This window comes from Dipodomys merriami, unplaced genomic scaffold (genome assembly GCF_024711535.1).
Source record: "Dipodomys merriami isolate MVZ:Mamm:240054 unplaced genomic scaffold, mDipMer1.0.p SCAF_71, whole genome shotgun sequence".
Lineage (NCBI taxonomy): Eukaryota > Metazoa > Chordata > Mammalia > Rodentia > Heteromyidae > Dipodomys > Dipodomys merriami.
This window is the reverse complement of record NW_027206302.1, coordinates 349893-370642: the sequence shown is the minus strand read 5'-3', so window position 1 is coordinate 370642 and position 20750 is coordinate 349893. Positions and strand designations below refer to the sequence as shown.

Below are 20750 nucleotides of genomic sequence, written 5' to 3'. Positions count from 1 at the left end.
CAATCAGCTCAGAGTATATACAAAAATCTGTAATATGAATTTTAAACTGATGCTTCATTTATAATTTGAAATAACTGTTTGATTTTTTTATATACCCAAAATGAAGCAAGATGTAATGGTACATTAAAATAGGCTTAATGTCTTTTACAAATGCAGTATGTCATGACTTGCACAGTTGCACTGGTTCACACCTGTAAACCTAGCTACTTAAGAGGATGAGATCTGAGGATCATGGTTCAAACTCAGCCCGGGCAGAAAAGTTTGTGAGACTCTTATCTCCAATAAATTACCAGAAAATCATATCTATATACATATATATCACTTAATTCATGAAAATGAATAATTTTAAGCCATTGGTCACAATAAGAAGGAAGGCCTTTGCAGGATTAAGTTAAAATTTAATTAAATAAATTAATAGTAATTTCTTTTCCCTGGGCATGTTGTAATTCTAATACTTTTGCTGCTGGTGATTTTTATCTATAATCATAGCTACTCAGGAGGCTGAGATCTGGGAATTGCCATTTGAAGCCAGCCTAAGCAGGCAAATCTGTGAGAATGTTAGCTCTACTTACTCAACAAAAAGCTGGAAGTGGAGGTGTGGCTCAAGAGGCATAGTGCCAGCACTGAGTGAGAAATCAAGCTCCTGTATCAGTATGTGTGTATATGTGTGAATGAGCGCCCCCCCCCCACACACACACACAAAAGAAAGAAAAGAAAGGAAAAGAAACAGAACACACTATCGCTTTGGGTTCTTTGGGGTTTTTTTTGCGCGAGTGCATGCACGTGCGCGTGTGTGTTTTTGTGTGTTTATGGGGGGGTTGGCAGTACTGGGGTTTGATCTATGGGGTCCTACATAAATACTTTTTGCAAGGAAAAAAACCGACAGACTGGCAAGTATACAGGCTGTAATTTTCAGAACCATAACCTGTTCTGTACAATTTTATGTTGAGTTTTTATAGCCAAATGCCAAGATGGCCTTTATTGCTCCTCAAAATAAAAAAAGAAAACATTTGATCATTTGCATCCCTTCCCTCTCTAGTTTGAAATCAGAGTCTCTGGTCAGCTAGGATAGGTTCTAACACTTGAGCTATACCCATGGCCCTTCATTTTGTATTTTTTGCAAATTCTCATAGGGTATGATTCATTTTGTTCCTTTCAGGAGTACTAATTTTTTTTTTCTCCACATAAAGCTCAGGTTAAGAGTTAATTCTGATACAAACTTTATTCTTTTTTTTTTTTGGTAGGTCAAGGGGCTTGAACTCAGAGCCTGGGCGCTGTCCCTGAGCTCTTTCACTGAAGGCTAGTGCCCTACCATTTTGACCCATAGTGCCACTTCTGGTTTTCTAGTGGTAATTGGAGATAAAAATCTCATAGACTTTCCTGTCCAGGCTGGCATCAAAACATAATCCTCAGATCTCAGCCTCTTGAGTAGCTAGGATTACAGCCATGAGCCACTGGCTCCTGACATACTTTATTCATGGTTCACATACTAACATTCTCTGTTCTCACTACTTTACTGGAAGTGTTTTAGTTTCACTGGTAATTCTTATTTGTCTAACCTAATGGTATTTTTTCAATATACTTTTTTTTTTGTCGGTTGTGGGGCCTGAACTCGGCCTGGGCACTGTCCCTCAGCTCTTCAGCTCAAGGCTAGCACTCTACTACTTGAGCCACAGCACCCCTTCTGGCTTTTTCTGCTTATGTGATAGTGAGGAATTGAACCCAGGACCTCATGCATTCGAAGCAAGCACTCTACCACTGAGCCACCTTCCCAGCCCCTCGATATACTTTTATCTCTTTAGTACTTATTAATAACAATGTTCTTTTAGGAAACTTTGATTTCACTTCCATAATATCACTAAAGTCTCCTGGATTAGACTAGTCTACCTTCATAATACCATTTCTCCCTCAAATTTAGTATTTGTGAACCAATATAATATATATATATGTAGATATATACACATATGTATATATGTGTGTATATAGGTATGTATACACATATACTATACAGTATATGTGTTATATGTGTATATATGCTATATATAGCATGTGTATTCATATATACTATATATAGTACATATACATATATATACACATATACACACACACACACACACATATATATCTTTATTGTAGAGGGGATGAACAGGGGGACTACAACTACATAAGTAAGGTAATGAATACATTTCTTTTTAAACACTGTTACCAGTTACCCCCTCCCTCATTTTCTCCTGCTTACTCCTCCCTAGTCCCTTCCCCACCAAGTTATAAAGTTCATTTTCCAACATAGTGTCATGAGTATCATTGTTGCATTAGTTCATCCATTGTCCTGTTTCTATGATTCCCTTTCCCTTCCATGGATAAACTTAGATAAAGACAAAGGGTACAGAAAACTAAAACAGAAAAAAAATAGAAATAACTGCAAACAGGACATAATAAGAACCTCTTCTTTCCAATTCTTGGAGTTCATATTGATATGCTTCATTATATATGGTCCTATGCATTTAGCAATTGGGCTATTGTGATCCCCTATTAAGAATATCATAGATCTAATACAATCTTTATTTATCTTTTTCCTTCTGTGACACTTATACATTGTATTTACCCTCATGGGTTCTATTTATCTTCAATTTGTATGTGAATTGTCTTATTCTCCATAAATCTTTTATCTTCATATAAAAACTTATTTTCTAAAAAGTGATGAATCATGTCAACAAAATGTGGACCCCAATTACAACAGCATAGGCCCAGCAAACAAACTCTAAAGCCCTTTCAGTCATTCAAGGATGTTCACGATCTTATCCCAAGTAATCCCTTAACTGTTTTCCCCCAACACAAACCTTCCATTATAGGCAGAATGATAAATTTTTAAATATCCCCTCTGTTCTTTTCTAGTTGATAGATTGTCTACAATGCTTATCCATTTTCTCATTGGCTATGTCCTATTTATACTTCAAGGTGAAGGTAGTTTTACTACTTCAACAAATATCTTAGGAAATAGAGGCTCCTTCTTCTGAAATGTTGTAACCTTGGTGTCTGCAACCTTCAAATCACTTAGTAAAGAAAGAAAAGTAAACTGGCATAGATAGCATAATAACAATTCTGAAAAGTTATGAAAACTCCAAAGCATTAAAGGTGGTCAATCAAATTGTTTTTAGTAAACAGAATATTTCTATATGAACAGTTTACTCTAAACCAGCACAAATATTACTCAGAGCAAGTATTTACATTTCTTTCTCATTTCAGGATCACTTATTATAGTATAATTATTTATGCACTTTCTTCCTACAATCAACATATTTTCATGCCTATATAGTTCCTTTCTAATAATGCAATTCAAAGAAATCAATTACTCATTCATTAATCAAGTATGTTTTTATTAACCAACATTTATTAATTGCATACTTTATGAAAATTACTCCATATCTGTATTATATATTATCATATATTCTACTTCCTATTATAGGGCATCCATATTTTCTTGTGTGTTTCCCCATCACAAGCATTGTATTTGTGTATGTGCTATTGAGTGATTATTTACCACTGAATTTTGAAAACTGAAAAGAAAGTTATCAAACAAGCGACTCCTGGCAAAGTCCAAAGTATTTTCAGTGCCAATCAATGAGGGCAAAGTTACTCAATTGGTGTGAAACATGCAGTTCAAGGTTATATAAGGATTAACAATCTCTCATCAAAAGCCTTCATTAGGTGAGGTTTCAATGGCATTTCAAAAAATATAAAACATAATAAGGGATTCCATCTAAAACATAAAAGCTGGTTTTCTAGAGTTTAAAATGATTAGGTTTATTTGAAAGATCAATAAACTACACCTTTAAAATGTAAAGTTATTGCTATTTACAAATAAGGAACTAAAACTAAGTTTACACATTTAAAATACAATAGTAATACTATTACTAATAATGATAATAACCTGCCAAATCTACTTCATAACATATGTAATTATCAAATGAGACTCTCTACCAATGGTTTATGAACTATAATGTTTTAAATACAGGTATGTAACTTCTAAAACCTGGATCTAGGGTATCACTCTTCATATTTAAGTAAATAATCTTTAAAAATGTTTCCTAACTGAAAATATTTTAATTTTCATGATAGGTGAACAAACATACTCTGTTAAAAGTCTGCTCCTGAAATGGGCACTGGTGGCTCTCACTTGTAATCCTAGCTACTCAGGAGGTTGAAATCTGAGGATAATAGTTTGAAGCTAGGCCAAGCAGGAAAGTCCATGAGATTCTTATCTCCAATTAACCACTAGAAAATTGGAAGTGGCACTGCGTCTCAAAGTGGTATAGTGCTAGCCTTGAGCAAAGGGACAGGGACAGCACCCTGACCACCACCAAACACTACCAGCCAAAAAGTCTGCTCCTGTTTCTGGAACTTTACTCCTTCTCCTGGAAGCCATAGATAGACATCAGATACAAGCTTACATTAAAAAAAAAATTCCTGGGTGGTTAAAATGCTAGAAAATAGGGATCTCAGCTACAGAATTTTTATAGTTAAAATCAACTAAGACCAATTAGATAGAATAAAGTCAGGGTGGTAGAATAACAAAATAGTGAAGTATATAGCAAGTAGCACAAACCACCTATGAACACTAAAATAAACAAAGATCAATATTCTCTTAAAGGAAGGAATCATAAACTTGAGTGGAAAAATATGGTGCTTCATTTTTAATAAATTAAAACTGTAAGAAACAGGGCTGGGAAGGTGGCTCAGTGGTAGAGTGCTTGCCTTGCATGCATGAGGCCCTGGATTCAATTCCTCAGCACCACATAAACAGAAAAAGCCGAAGTGGTGCTATGGCTCAAGTGGTAGAGCACTAGCCTTGAGCTGAAGAGCTGAGGGACACTGTCCAGGCCCAGAGTTCAGGCCCTATGACCAATAAAAACAAACAAACAAAAACTTAAGAAACAAATCATAACAGCAATATCAGAAAATAAGACTTTTTTATTAATAGAAATCATAAGCTAGGAGCCAATGACTCATACCTGTAATCTTAGGTATTCAGGAAAAAAACTGAAATGATAGAAGAAAACTGAAATGATATACTGCAAGGCAGGTAAAATTAGTAATCAGATGAAACAATACATTTGTTACTAATTAATTCTCCTAAGGTCCTTCTCCTTATATATTAGATATAAAGGATGTATAAATTAAGTGATAATGCCAACTAAGCTTTGTATTAAAGCACATTTGGGGCCAAGTGTTGATGGCTCATGCCTATAATCCTAGCTACTCAGGAGATTAAGATCTGAGAATTAAAGTTTAAAGCCAGACCAGGCAAGAAAGTCCATGAGACTCTCATCTCCAATTAACCAGCAAAAAGCCAAAAGTAGAGCTGCAGCTCAAGTGGTAGAGAGCTAACCTCGAGGAAAATAGTTTAGGAGCCATGTGCCTGTGGCTCATGCCTGTAATCCTAGCTACTCAGAAGGCTGAGATCTGAGGATCACTCTTCATTCCTACATTCTTTATAAAGCAGTATCTGCAAACTATAGTCTTTCTAACAAACACAGGATAGAAAAACAAACATACAAAAGTTCAACAGGTGATTACAACTAAGACTATTGTTGAGAAAGAGCAAATCTAACTAAAATTCCTGCCAAGAATATCATGTGCTATGTGGACATACATGTTTTTAAAAAACACATGTCAAAAAAATTAAAAAATATACGTCAATAAAGCACAAGCATTTGCTCAATTAAATGTACCTTGATCTATTATAAGTGACAATTTGGAATACAATTCACATTGCACAAGATCTAATATCTTTCAAATGATTTCAGATGAATAAAGGGTTTTACACTGGTTTAAAAAGAGATTCATTGTTTGCTTATCATAATGAAACAAGTGTAATGGAACTTTTTCTATGAATCTGTGATAGCATAAGTATTTCCTTAATAAAACAATCATTTGACAGAAAACTTGTCTGGCTTAATAAGAAATAGGTCATTCTTTTCCTGACTGCTAGAAACAACCACTTACCTGTTTATCCTGAACTATACCTATGAGGAATTTGAAACAATCAGGTCACTTCTGGATTAGCTTATTTAAAAATGTGACTGAAGATGGACGCTGGTGGCTCACACCTATAATCCTAGCTACTCAAGAGGCTGAGATCTGAGGATCATGGTTCAAGGCCAGCCCAGGCAGAAGTCTGTAAGACTCTTATCGCCAATAAACTACTCAGAAGCTGCAAGTTGTGGTAGAACACCAGCCTTGAGCACAGAGAGGCTTAGGGTCAGCACCCAGTCCCTGAGTTCAAGCTCCAGGGCTGGCAAAAAAAAAAAAAAGTGACTAACTATATGAGATTATAAGGGAGAGACAGGAAAATCATGAGTTCTATTAGATAGCAAAACATAACCAAAAGCATCATATTAAAACCAAATACAAAGTGTATTTTCTACAAATCTACATCAAAAATACTTGAATTTCTCGATTATATGTAAACGCATTATTTTCCAAGGAAATATATACTAAACCAATTTTGAAATTGAGACTAGTTTTATATAAAATTACTTTATTGAAATGCAAAAGAATTTGTGCCAAAATGTTAAAAGCCTAACATCACTGGTTCCCTGTATACTAGCTCAGGAAAGTGATTTCAAGAAACTGAGATCTGGAGGATTGTAGCTCAATGTTAGTTATGGCAGAATCCTTTAGATTCCACATCCCAAATAACCAGCTAAAAAGCAGTGTTGGAGAGTGGTTCAAGTGCGTAAGTAACAGCTAAGCGCACAAGCCAAGCAAAGACAAAGCCTGGGTTTAAACCTCAGTACTAAAAAGTTGAGCAAACAAGCCAAGCAAAGTTTAAACATTAGTACCAACAAAAATATAAACTAAGGGCTGGGAAGGTGGCTCAGTGGTAGAGCGCTTGCCTTGCATGCTTGAGGCCCTGGGTTCAATTCCTCAGCACCACATAAGCAAAAAGAAAAAAGCCGGAAGTGGCGCTGTGGCTCAAGTGGTATCGCGCTAGCCTTGAGCTGAAGAGCTGAGGGACAGCGCCCAGGCCCAGAGTTCAGGCCCCATGACCAGACCCCCCCGCCCCCCCCAAAAAAAATATATATATATAAACTAAAAGCTGGGTGCCAGTGGCTCACGCCTGTAATCCTAGCTACTCAGGAGGCTGAGATCTGAGGATCATGGTTCAAAGCCTGCCTGGGCAGGAAAGTCTGTGAAACTCTTATCTCCAATAAACCACTAGAAAACTGGAAGTGGCGCTGTAGCTCAAGTAGTAGAGCTCTCGCCTTGAGCTGAAGAGCTGAGGGACAAGGCTCAGGCCCAGAGTTCAAGCCCCATGACTGACAAAAAAAAATTAAAAAATATATATATATATAAAATAAATTGAAGGTATCGTTTGTCATTTGGGTTGGAAATGCTTAAATTCCTTGGGTTAGGTTATTTTTTTCTTTAGATACAACTTTAAATTCTCTGGAACTTGTCATCAATAAAACAAGGATGAACAGCATGCTGCTCTGAAGAGTTACTGAGATAATGGCATATATATCATAAAAGGAATCACAGTCAGCTTTATTTTCTATTTTCAACTTTATTCACTGGAAAAAATGCACACAGTAGACTAACATAATCATCACTTATGAGAATAAGTCTACATTAAGATTCTCAAACATCCCAGAAAAAGGCAAACAAATCCAAATGAGCTACAAGATTATCATCATGATCCAGTGTAACAATTCAGTTAACTATATTTATGGAATAGTTTGAAAACCTTGATATTTGGGTGCTAGCTGCTAATTGTTCAAGTTACCATACAAATCCTATGTCATTTCAAAATTATTTCTATAAAAATTATTCTAAGCAAGATTTTCTAAAGATATGCTAAATATTTTTTAATAAACTACAAATTCTTTAACATACTAGCTATCTATAAGGCCACAATTTTTTGACGGTATTCAGTAGAATGAGCACTATCATGATTGCTTTTCAAGTCCTATGGACATTGAAGGTCTATGAAATAATGCAAAATGGGCTAATACTAACTTTGACAAACTTCTTTGTGTGCTGTTACTGGGCTTGAATCCAGAACTTCACAATGTCACTTAGCGTTTTTTTTCTTCTTCTTTTTTTTTTTTGGGGGGGGGGTCTGGTCATGGGGCCTGAACTCTGGGCCTGGGCCTGGGTGCTGTCCCTCAGCTCTTCAGCCGAGCTGCAGCACCACTTCCAGCTTTTTTCTTTTTGTTTATGTGGTGCTGAGGAATCGAACCCAGGGCCTTAGACATGCAAGGCAAGCACTCCACCACTGAGCCACCTTCCCAGCCCTCTTCTTCTTCTTCTTAAGATGGGTACTTTACCACTTAAGGCACAACTCCATTTCTGCCTCATGGACTTTTCTAACCAGGGTGGCTTCAAATCACAATCCTCGGATCTCAGCCTCTGGAGAGAAGCTAGGATTATGGGTGTGATCCAATAGTGCCTGGCAACTTCGACATTTTAAAAGAACTTTCTCTTATGTAGTACAGCCAGAGAAGCACTCTATCTAGCTGTGGCCCAGTCTGACAACTTCCCTTCCTTTTTTTTTTTTTCGTGGTCATGGGGCTTGAACTCTGGGCCTCGGCGTTATCCCTGAGCTCTTTTTGCTCAAGGCTAGTGCTCTACCACTTTGAGCTACAGCGCTACTTCCAGTTTTCCAGTGGTTAATTTCTGCCCAGGTTGGCTTTGAACTGAGATCCCCAGATTTCAGCCTCCCAAGTACCTAGGGAGGCTAGTTTCCCTTCTAAAATTATTCTTAAGATCTCTTTACACTTCAAAAGAACACTACCCTCATGATTTTCAAACCAAGCTCTCTCAATTTTATAATCAGGGCTCAATGTAATCTAGCTAGGAACACCAATGATAGCAACAATCACTAATTTCCATGGAACATTTTAATAGAGACCAGGCTCTTTAATCTCTGTCGTGCACTTTGAATCCTCACAAATTTTAAAGACAGAGCTAATTTTATTATCACCATGTTAAAACAAGGAAAATCTGTCCATCTCAGTTTTAAATAATTTCTTACATGGTTATAAAAAACCAGTTATAAGGGGCTGGGAAGGTGGCTCAGTGGTAGAACATTTGCCTTGCATGCATGAGGCCCTGGGTTCGATTCCTCAGCACCACATAAAGAAAAAAGCAGGAAGTGGCACTGTGGCTCAAGTGGTAAGAGCGTTAGCCTTGAGCTGAAGAGCTGAGGGACAGCGCCCAGGCCCAGAGTTCAGGCCCCACGACTGGACCAAAAAAAAAAAAAAAAAAAAAAAAAACCCAGTCATAAGAGACTATCTCCCAATTTTTCATAGACTATACATCTATTCACACTATTTCATGAAACAAAAATTTCTTTATATAATTCAGAGACTGATTTTAGGAGCACAAATAACTCTATAATCAGTTTATCTTATCTAAAAAAGAAACTTTTAAAGCAATAAGTGGAATAAAGCTAATAAAGAATAACAGAGCAAGGAGCCAGTGTCTCATGCCTATAATCCTAGCTACACAGGAGGCTGAGATTTGAGGATCACAGTTCAAAGCCAGCCCAGGCAGGAAAGTCCAGGAGAATCTTATCTCCAATAAGCCACCAGAAAACTGGAAGTGGCACTGTGGCTCAAGTGATAGAGCACTAGCCTTGAGCTGAAGAGCACCCAGGCCCTGAGTTCAAGACCCACAACAGACAAAACAACAACAACAACAAAAAGAATAGGTACAATTCAATTTCTGTATTTTCCTTTCTTCTTCTATTTTTTTTTTTTTTTTGCCAGTCCTGGGGCTTGAACTCAGGGCCTGGGCACTGTCCTTGAGCTTTTTCTTGCTCAATGCTAGCACTCTACCACTTAAGCTGTAGTACCACTTCTGGCTTTTTCTGTTTATGTGGTACTGAGGAATCAAACCCAGGGCTTCATGCATGGTAGGCAAGCACTCTACCATATATTTAATTTTGTTTAATTCACTAAGGATATCCTTATATTAAAAAGTTATTTATTCTTTTCTTAATATAATATTTCTTGGTTCAACAGCATTCAATGATACATATTACTGCATATAACTATAATCATCTTGTTGAAAGAAATTTTATGGTTTTGATAGTCTACATCACAATTTATCATGTCTATGAATAAGTTAAATAACTTTCTATCAGTTCTTTATGAAGAGAAATAATAAGCTACACAAAACTCTAATCTGAAGCCAATTCATTTTGATGAAAAGTATTAGGGCATAAAGGAGTACTTATATTTAAAAAGTGTTAACTAAGACTTTCTCAAAGAGCTTAGCCAGTTTCTTCTTTCTCTGGGGAAAAATTGTTGACACATAAGAGAAGAAGGTTTCTACTTATATATTTAGAGAATTTTCAAAAATATTCTTACCTAGATTATTATTTTTGATGATAATATCTAGAATGAGTATCAACTTTGTAATCAGAAGTTTAGGTACAGTCCACTAGAGGCACTAAGATACTCTAAAACTCTCTCATACTGGAGTTAACATGCTATGTTTCATTCCAATTGGGATACCACTTTATTTGGAAGATGAAAGTATGATAAATATGTATGTTATTTGTAAAGAAGGATATAGGAGCTGTATCTTCTATAATAATCAACAGATATTATTTAAAATTGAAAAGGGATTGAGACATAGTATAAGAATACTGCTTAGAAATGAAAAGCAAAAACTTAGTGCTGAATAATGCTGAAAATCAGGTACAGTAGTAAGGAAAGGATGGCAGTAGAGGAAGATTCTTTCTTTCTTTCTTTCTTTCTTTTTTTCGGTCAGTTGTGGTGCTTGAACTCCAGGCCTGGGTGCTGTCCCTGAGCTTTTTCAAGCTTAGTACTAGATCTACCATTTTGAACCACAGCGCCACTTTTGGATTTCTGGTAGTTAATTGGAGATAGGAGTCTCATGGACTTTCCTGCACAGTCTAGCTTCAAACTGTGATCATCAGCTTCCTCAGTAGCTAGGATTACAGGTGTGAGCCACCAGTTCCCAGCTAAGATTCTTAATTTTAAGCCTTATTCGCTCCACCAACTTTAAGTTACTTACGTAATTCTTTCAAAAATTTAAAAATGTAAATAACAATGATAACTAGAAAAAATGAAGGAAAAGAGAACTCAAAGTTTTCAATTTATACTTTTGCTGCATCTTAAAAAAGGCAAGATAGATAAACAAAAGCTGGAGATGCTCAAACAGAAACTCCTCAACAATCAGAAGTAGAGTTGACCTCTAAATTTTTGGATTATTTAATCAGTTCCTATTCCATATCCTTTTAAGTAGTGTTCATTTACAGTTTTTAGGTAAATAATTTGTATTACTTTTTTTAAAGCGACACACATATTTTTGTTCACTATTATCTTCTTGTTTGCATTGAAAACTCCAGTAATTTATTCACATTATATAGTAATTACATAAGATGGTTTTGTACTTGGTACCCTTCCAAGAGAACCCTGGACTATTACCTCACATTTTATGTATGTATGTATCTATGTTGTTCGTGGGGCTTGAACTCGGAACTTGGGCACTGCCCCTAAGCTCTTCTGTTCGAGGCTAGCACTCTCCCTCTTTGAGCACAACTTCCGGTTTTCTAGTGGTTAAGTGGAAATAAAGAGTCCCATGAATTTTCCTGACTTTGAACCACATTCCTCAGATCTCAGCCTTCTGACTAGCTAGGATTACAAATATGAGCCACCAGTGCCTGGCTCCTCACATTTTATTAATACGAACACTAAGCAGTCAATAAAGTAATTTTCCTTAAGTTATCTGAACAGTAAACAGTGACAAGAGAATTCAAAGCCATATTTACGTGACTGGAAGCCTCATTCTCTTACATCTCTATGCTTCTTATTTGTTTTTCCCGTGTTTTTAAATAGCACAAACTAGTTATACAAGAGGGGTTCATTTTTAATGTCAATTTATGAATAATCTGTATCTTGATCAGACTCATTTTCTCCCAGTTTTCTATTTCCTAACTCATTGAATAAAAACTTATTGTATATTTTCTGTTTCCTATTTCTTAACTCACTGAATAAAAATGTCTGATGCATTTTCTATGTTTCTGGACATTATTCAAGATACTGACATAAAAATAGCAAATAAAGTAGAGAAGTCCTTCCTCTACATTATGTTGACATTCAAGAAAGAGAAAATTATCATATAATAATGTCATAACCCTATAGAAGAGAAAATTATCATATAATAATATGTTATAACCCTATATATTGATAAATACAAAGAACTATAAAGAGCTGAAGGAGGGAAGCAGTAGAACAATGAGGAAAAATCTTTCTAGGAAGTGGTATTTAAGCAAATAAGGGACCACTGTAGCAACTATTAAATTTTAAATGACAAATGTGTTTCTATTATGTTTTAGTTTCACTGTTCTTCTCTATAGAATAACTTATACTAGAATTTTTTAAAGTTAGCGTAGGTTTTTGAGATACATTTTGAAAGTAGAGCTTCTAAAACTTGTTGGCCAAATAAAATAAGGTTAAAATACAATTATGATTCTGAAAAGGTTTACCTCATAACTTGGTAAATGGTAATGAAATTTATTAGGATGAAGGATATGGGAGGAAACTCAAAATTCCGTTTTAGAACATTACCTGTGAGCTTCCCAGCTAGGTAACCCATAAAACACTTCAAGTCATGGTCTCAGCATTCACAACTGAAGGGAGATCATTCATAAGAGATGACTGATACATCATCCATTATGTGTATACTGTTTATTTTGTCTGAAAAGTTCTAGCCAACAGTTTAATGCCGAGCATTCTCTAGGTATTATATACTCAACAGATATTGTTAGAATAAGCACATAAATTTGATTCATATGTAAGCTACGATTGTGTTAAGAGAAAACATTTGAGGATAAGTATTGATTCAGACATTTTAACCACACAGCTTAGCAGTTAAATGCTAGCTACCATATTAATTTTTAAAAATGTATGTAATTAACATTATACATGGCTCACAGTAAAATCTTATTACATAGAGCTATTCATAAAATTGTACACTGAGATGGAATAATAAAGAATATAAACATTTTTGAAGTTTCATTTTAGCCCTGCCTTAAAATTAGAATATACCACATTTTATCTCAAAATTCTCCAAAATTCCAATCTCTTACCTGTAAGTAGTGTTTGGAACATAAACATCCTTGGCAGGAAACTCTAAAATTTCTCTGGTAGGTCTGACTCTGCTGTCAGGATAAAGCTTCACTTGAAGCAGCTCCGGGGTTAGGCAATAATGGGGATTTTCAGGTGCAGGAGAAATATCTATCTTCAGCTGTGCTGCATATTAAAATGTATTACAGAATCAATGTAAGCACAATAAATAGAAACCCAAAGATTACTATAGCTTGGATGTGAAATGGCCAAAGATTCATGTATTAAAGCCTATGGCCACACTGGAAGGTGGTAAAACCTTACAGAAGTGAGGAACATTTTTGATGTCAAGGGCCATTTGGATATTTATAACATCATCACAGTCCTAAAAACTGATCAATGCAGGCAGTCAAACAGAAGCATTATATGTCTATCTTGTCATATATCGAATTGTTTCATGGGCCCTTTATACAGCCCTTAGGGTAGATGTTTCCCACACCTGTTAGGCAACAGGACCCAGTGAGAGGAAGTTAGGTCATTAAGACATGTCCTTCAACGAGGGACACTATTAACATGACCCCCTTTTTCACAGTTTTGCTCACTGAGAACCATGAGGTAAGCAGCTTTGTTCCACATGCCATGATATTCTGCATCACCACTAACCCAAAAGCAATGAAGCCAACCAATCATACACTGAAGCCTCTGAAACTACGAACCCAAACAAATCTTTCTGCCTTTTCAGTGCATGTTTCTTAGGTAGTTTGTCACAGTAAGAGAAAGTTATCTAAAATAATATAAAATATATTTTTAGAAAGATTGAGAATCTATTTTGCAAATCTGGAAACTGTAGAAACAAAATTATTATCATCTTATATTATCATGTCAGACTTCTGCTCCTCTATCCATTCTTCTTTTCTTTACCCTCTTCTTCCCTCTTTTCCCTCTTCCTCGCCCTTTTTCTTCTTTCCTGTTGGTACTAGGACTTGAACTCCTTGAACTCTAGGCCTTAAGCTCTTGCTTAGCTTTTTTGCTCAAAACTGTACCACTTGAGCCACAGCTCTACTTCCTCATCTTAGACTTCTAAATTACAGGACCAAGTCTCAATCTTAAAACTTACTTTTACATCCACAAGTTCATGTAAAATAATAAGTGCCTTCTAAATGGATTAATGACTGGATGAAAACAATCAAAGAATTAAATGGAAAAAAACCCCAAAGGGATTAAGCATAGGAACAAGCCAACAGTTCAAGTTTAAACACTGTATTTTTTTATTTATAACACTTTAAAACAATTTTACTCTAAATATTTTGCTCCAACTACAGTATGAATCAGCTTTCTGAATATTTACCTTCCATGTACGCATTTTTTTCTATGAAAAATAATCTTAAATCGTAATACTATCATCACTCTCACTTTAGAACTCAAATTATCAGGGGCTGGGAGATGGCTCAGTGGTAGAGTGCTTGCCTTGCATGCATGAGGCCCTGGGTTCGATTCCTCAGCACCACATAAACAAAAAGAAAAAAGCCGGAAGTGGTGATGTGGTTCAAGTGGTAGAGCGCTAACCTCAAATTATCAGAGATCCTAAGTCCAAACTGTCAAACCACAAAAATTTAAAATACCTGTAATAGGTCTTAGACGCCTTAAGACAGATGATGGTCTTCTCATATCAGCAAGGAATTTGTACAGATCTTCATCACTTAAGCGATCTCCTTCCTAAATCCAATAGCCAAGAAAAAAGTATTTAAAAAAACAAGTAGCAGATAGGAAATAAATTTACATTGTTTGCTAATAAGAAAGAATTTCTATCTACAATGCAGTCAAAATGAAAACTAGAACTATAAATTTAGTTATTTCTTGACTTATTTCTCTAGTGTTTTCAAATTTTACTAAGATTTATGATACTTTTCTTATGTCACTTATGGCTTATTACCTATGCCTATAAAATGTTATAGAACACCATAAAATATAGAAAACTAATATAAGTTAGAGAGAAATAGGAAAAGGAAAAAAATATAAAACCTAACCAAAAAGCAAACTAATATAAAAATATTTAACAAATTTTATAAATTTGTTTTTCTTTGACTCATACATGTCTTTCCAACTTTATATCACCAAATTTTTTCAATGTGAAACCTACATATTTTTACAAGGAGAAATAACAAAAATACTGTTGCTAAAAATTCTACTTAATGTTAATATTGTTACAATTTAAAATGCAGTCACTGTGCATTCTACTTAATGTTAATATTGTTACAATTTAAAATGCAGTCACTGTGCATTCTACTTAATATTAATATTGTTACAATTTAAAATGCAGTCACTGTGCATTCTACTTAATGTTAATATTGTTACAATTTAAAACGCACAGCCACTGTAATAAGTATACTCACTTGAGTACAGAATAGAGATCTTTAGTCTTTATTCATAATATACTCAGATTACCTGTCAACTTAATTACTATTTACTTAACTTTGTAAATTGTATTACTGGCTCCCCTGCTTTAGGTCCTATCTGTTTCCATGTCTTTTGCTGGACAGGATGGGATATAATTGTCTCTCCTAAACTAAGTCATGTGTCTATTGACTGGCCAATATGCAAACACAATACAAACAGATTTAGAAAGAATTTGCACAGTCTAGACTATCTTCACTCTTAAATTTCTGCCACGAGCAAAGATAAGAGATAATTCAGTTTTCCCAGAAGTCTTATAGATCAGTTTATTCCAGCCAACCCCTGAACACATGAATGAGCCTAGTTTACTATATTGGTCTAGTTGTCACTCCCTCCACTGCACTGCTTGTCTATTGTTGAATACTCCTGAGACAACACATAACTTACCTACTTATCACTGTACAGAATACCTTTAAGATGCCAGTATAGGCTTGCTCTTGTTTTAAAAATCCGTATTACAAATCCCTACATCAGCATTACTATATCATCCCAGTTGTGGATAGTAATCTCATAAACTAGAAGGCTGTGTTTTTTTGTTTGTTTTGTTTTTTTGGTAGGTCATGGGGCTTGAACTGGGCTCTGTCCCTGAGCTTTTTCGCTCAAGACTAGTGCTCTTTAAGCCAGAATGCCACGTCTAGTTAACTGGTAGTTAACTGGAGATGAGAGTCTCATAGACTTTCATGCCAGGGCTGACTTCGAACCTTGATCCTCAGATCTCAGTCTCCTGAGTAGATAGGATTACAGGTATGAACCACTCATGACAGGCTTAGAGGGATGTTTTCTATGTCTCATTTGAGGAAAGTTGATTCTTGAATTCTACTCAGATAAAAATCATAATCTCTGCTTTTAACTTAATTTGTGTTTGTGTGATATATAATTTCCTATTATAAAATGCTTATAAAATATTACATGCTTATAGCTAAGAAAAATATTTTTTGAAACTACTGAGGTTTGAATTTAAGATTTTGTGATTGCCAGAAGGATCCTTAATGCTAAAGAATACCTCCAAGCCCATATATGTGTACACACACACACACACACACACACACACACACACACACACACGTATTTTTTATATACTATATATATGGCTCAAGTGATAGAGGGCTAGCCTTGAGCAAAAGAAGCTCAATAGATACAATATAAATTATTTCCTATTCTCTTAGTTTTTACTTTTGTTGTTCCTTATATTTTTATTCTTGAAGTTGTTTTTAAAAAGTTCTTGAAATCAGACTTATGCTCTGTACAATGCAATTACTACTCTTCTAAAACTAACGAAAACTTATGTACAAACATTTCTCCAGAATTCCTACATGTCAGAACAATACCTGCTTAAAAAAATTTGTCACTGTGAGAGTAGCAGGTCGAAAGCTAGTCAAGTTGCAAGCATCATCTCCACTAGTTGTCCTTTCAAGTGATCGTCTACCAACAATACTAGAATTCCTCCTTTCTGACCAAGATCCTTTCCGCTCTACCAAGAGAAACAAATACAATATTCATTAAAAAAATAATATTTGTCTTACATCATCGTTACAAATATAAAGAACAATCTACAAAAGTTAAAAATTATATATGGGGGAGGGGAGGGAGGAGTTGGGGAGGGAAGGGATGGCAGAGGAAAAACAAAGGAGGGGGTAACAATGCACGATAGGAAGTGTATTCATTACCTTACTCATGTAACTGTAATCCCTCTATATAGTATCTTTACAATTAAAAAAATATAATTATATATTTAATTCTAGGGAGATTACTAAGAAAACAGTATACCCAACTTCTGGCTTTTTTTTTTTTTTTTACAACTTTACCACTGTAAAGAATCTCTAGCACTTAAAGATCTCTGTGTATGACCAAACATTTTTGATTATACATACCACAGCAATATAAAACTAATACATTTAGTATGATATATTCACCACAATGGAAACTTTATTCACCATTATAGCAATTGACAGATTCAAAAATCAACTTGTATTCAAAGACTACACATTCTTCTCAAGAAATAATAGATCATTTTTCATACTAATATATAAAGCAATGTTTCTTGGTCTTTTGGCTAAAATCAAGTGGAAAAGAAAAAATAAAATATAATAAATCCAAAAAGTTTAGATAATATAAAATATGTTCTCTAAGAAAAACAAGATTAAACTATAGATTAATAATAAAAGAAAACAGGGAATTTACAAATATGTAGATGTAAAATAACACATTTCAAAATAGATTTTAGGAAAAGGAGCTATAAAAAGGAAAAATTTGAAAACACTATTATGAAAACCAAATACAAGGGCTGGGAAGGTGGCTCAGTGGTAGAGCGCTTGCCTTGCATGCATGAGGCCCTGGGTTCGATCCCTCAGCACCACATAAGCAAAAAGAAAAAAGCTGGAAGTGGCACTGTGGCTCAAGTGGTAGAGCACTAGCCTTGAGCTGAAGAGCTGAGGGACAGCGCCCAGGCCCAGAGTTCAGGCCCCACGACCGGACCCAAAAAAAAAGAAAACCAAATACAACATATCAAAACATGTAGGATAATGCTAAAGCAATGATGAAGGAGGAATTTATAGCTTTGTCTAAATTAAAATTTAAAAAAAATCTATATTTCAAGAAACTACAAAAGAAGCTAAATCCCAAGAAAATAGAATGATACAAAAAAAGACAACAGCAAAGTAGAAATAGAAACTAGAAAAATGGAGAAAGTCAATAAATCCAAAACAGATTTTTTTAACTTTTTTTTTAATGGTAGTATATTCTTTTTTCTTTTTTTTTTTTGTCAGTTGTGTGGCCTGAACTCTAGGCCTAGGCATTGTCCCTTAGCTCTTCAACTCAAGGCTAACACTCTACCACTTGAGCCACAGCCCCACTTCCAGCTTTTTCTGCTTATGTGGTGCTGAGGAATCGAACTCTACCACTAAGCCACCTTCCCATTACATTATTTTTTCAAAGACAAAACTGACCAAGAGATAACACACTAAACTTTACAGATAAATAGGATTATATAGGAATAAAATAAACCATAGGCTAATACTTAGACAATAATTCTAAATTTTAAACAAAGTTCAAAAAAGAGTTTATAGTATAAGATCAATATAAAAACTTTTTGTTTAGGCACTTTTTTGTCTATTTTTGTGTTTTGATTTTTGGTTTTGGTTGGTGGGTTGTTGTTTTGTTGAGAAATAGACTTGCTATTTGCCTGGGCTGACGTCAAACTGCTGGATTTTCTTTTTGGGGGGTGGGAAAGGGAGAAGGAGTCATCATGGGGCTTGGAACTTGCAGCCTGAGCCCTGTCCCTGAACACTTTCACTCAAGGCTAGTGCTCTACCACTTTTGAGCCACAGTGCCACTTCTGGTTTTCTGGTGGTTAAGTGGAGATCAGAGTCTCCTGGACTTTCCTGTCTGGGCTGACTTTGAACCCTGATCCTCAGATCTCAGATCTCAGCCTCTTGAGTAGCTAGCACTATAGATGTGAGTCACCAGTGCCCAGCTCAAACTACTGGGTTTTTAAAAATTTTTTTGTCAGTTGTGGGGCTTGAACTCGGGGCGCTATCCCTGAAGTTTTTGCTCAAGGGTAGTACTCTACCACTTTGAGCCACAGCACCACTTCCAGAGCTGATAAGAGTCTCTCAGACTTTCCTCCTTGGCTGGCTTTGAATCAAGATCCTCAGATCTCAGTCTCTTAAGCAGCTAGGATTACATACATGAGGCACCAGTGCCTGGCTAAACTACTGGATTTAAGTGATGGTCATTCCCTTTTCAGCTTCCTGAGCAGCTGTGACTATAGTTCAGTCACCAGATCTAGTAACTGTATTTTTATATAATAGGAATGCACATCTTAGAAAATGCAATTAAGAAACTACATCAGCCAGTGGCACATGACTATAATCCTGGCTACTCTGAGGATCTCAGTTCAAAACTAGCCCATAAGACAAATCTGTGAAATATCTTCAACTAACCAGCAAAAAGCCACAAGTAGAGGTATGGCTAAAGTGGCAAGCTGCCAGTCTTGAGCAAAAAGAGCCAAGCAAGAGCACAGGCCTGAGTTCAAATCCCAGTATTAGCACCAAAAGGAAAAAAAGAAAGAAGTGTATTTAAAATAGCATCAAAATACAATAAAGTACCTCAGTATAAATTTAACAAAAGAGCAAAAAAATACTAAAGAATTACACAATACTGTTATTAAAAATTATGCAGACCTAAACTAATGGAAAAATATGCCTATTGATTTATAGGTTCTATGCAAATCCTATCAAAATCTCAGCAACCTTTACATAGAAATTAAGAGCTAGTGAAAATTTTCATGAAAATAGAAGGAACCTGAAATAACAAAAATGTCCTTAAAACAAATGACTAACTCCCCCCTCCCCCCGGGGTTGTGGGGCCTGAACTCTGGGCCCAGGCACTAACCCTCAGCTCTTCAGCTCAAAGCAAGCACACTACCGCTTGAGCCACAGTGCCCCTTCCGGTTTTCTAGTGGTTTATTGGAGATAAGAGTTTCCCGGACTTTCCTGCCTGCTCAGATCTTGGCCTCCTGAGTAGCTAAGATTACAGGCGTGAGCCATCAGCGCCCAGCTCATATGACTAATTTTAATGCCCCATCCTTCTCAACTTTCAAGCTTACTAAAAACTAAAAACTAAGTAATACAGTACAGTACTGGAAAAAGGTTAGACATTCGATCAATGGAACAGATTTTAGAGTTTAGAAATAATCCCAAAACACACGCCTATGGTCCAATAGTTTTCTTCTCTTTCTTTTTTGATGTTATGAACCAAACTTCAGGGCCTTATATTTATCAGGCAATCACTAAACAAAATCCCTAATTCCAAGACCAACAGATTTTTATCAAGGGTCTGAAAACCATTCAATGTGCCTCATAATGACCAAAATGTATAAATAATGCAAAAAGCATCAACTAATCAGTAGGCTACATAAAATACACTGAATCAATACAATGGACTATCCAAGCCAAGTGCCAGTGGCTCAAGCTACTCAGAAGGATGAGATGTGAAGATTGTGACTCAAAGCCAACCCAAGCATACCATCTGTGAGACTCTTATCTCCAATTAAATACCAATAAGCCATTATTGGAGCTGTGGCTCAAGTGGTAGAGCACTAGCCTTGGGCAAAAAACTAAGGACTAGCAACCAGACCCCTAGTTTAAGCTTTAGGACAGGCAGACAGGTACGTACACACACACACACACA

General features: G+C 35.7%; 1 protein-coding gene across 17 annotated transcripts in view; it reads right to left on the bottom strand.

Annotated features, from left to right (window-relative positions):
* Dock7 (dedicator of cytokinesis 7) overlaps positions 1 to 20750 on the bottom strand; it is a 205216-nt gene that overhangs the window by 140828 nt on the left and 43638 nt on the right. For all 17 annotated transcript variants that reach the window (XR_011368959.1, XR_011368960.1, XR_011368961.1 and 14 more), the window contains 3 exons: positions 16889 to 17031; positions 14729 to 14822; positions 13130 to 13292 (listed from right to left, as the gene is read on the bottom strand). Coding sequence is in view for 6 of the 17 variants with exons in the window: in XM_070008950.1 (XP_069865051.1) it covers positions 13130 to 13292; positions 14729 to 14822; positions 16889 to 17031 (400 nt within the window). In the remaining 11 variants the exon portion in view is untranslated. The remainder of the gene's footprint in view (positions 1 to 13129; positions 13293 to 14728; positions 14823 to 16888; positions 17032 to 20750) is intronic.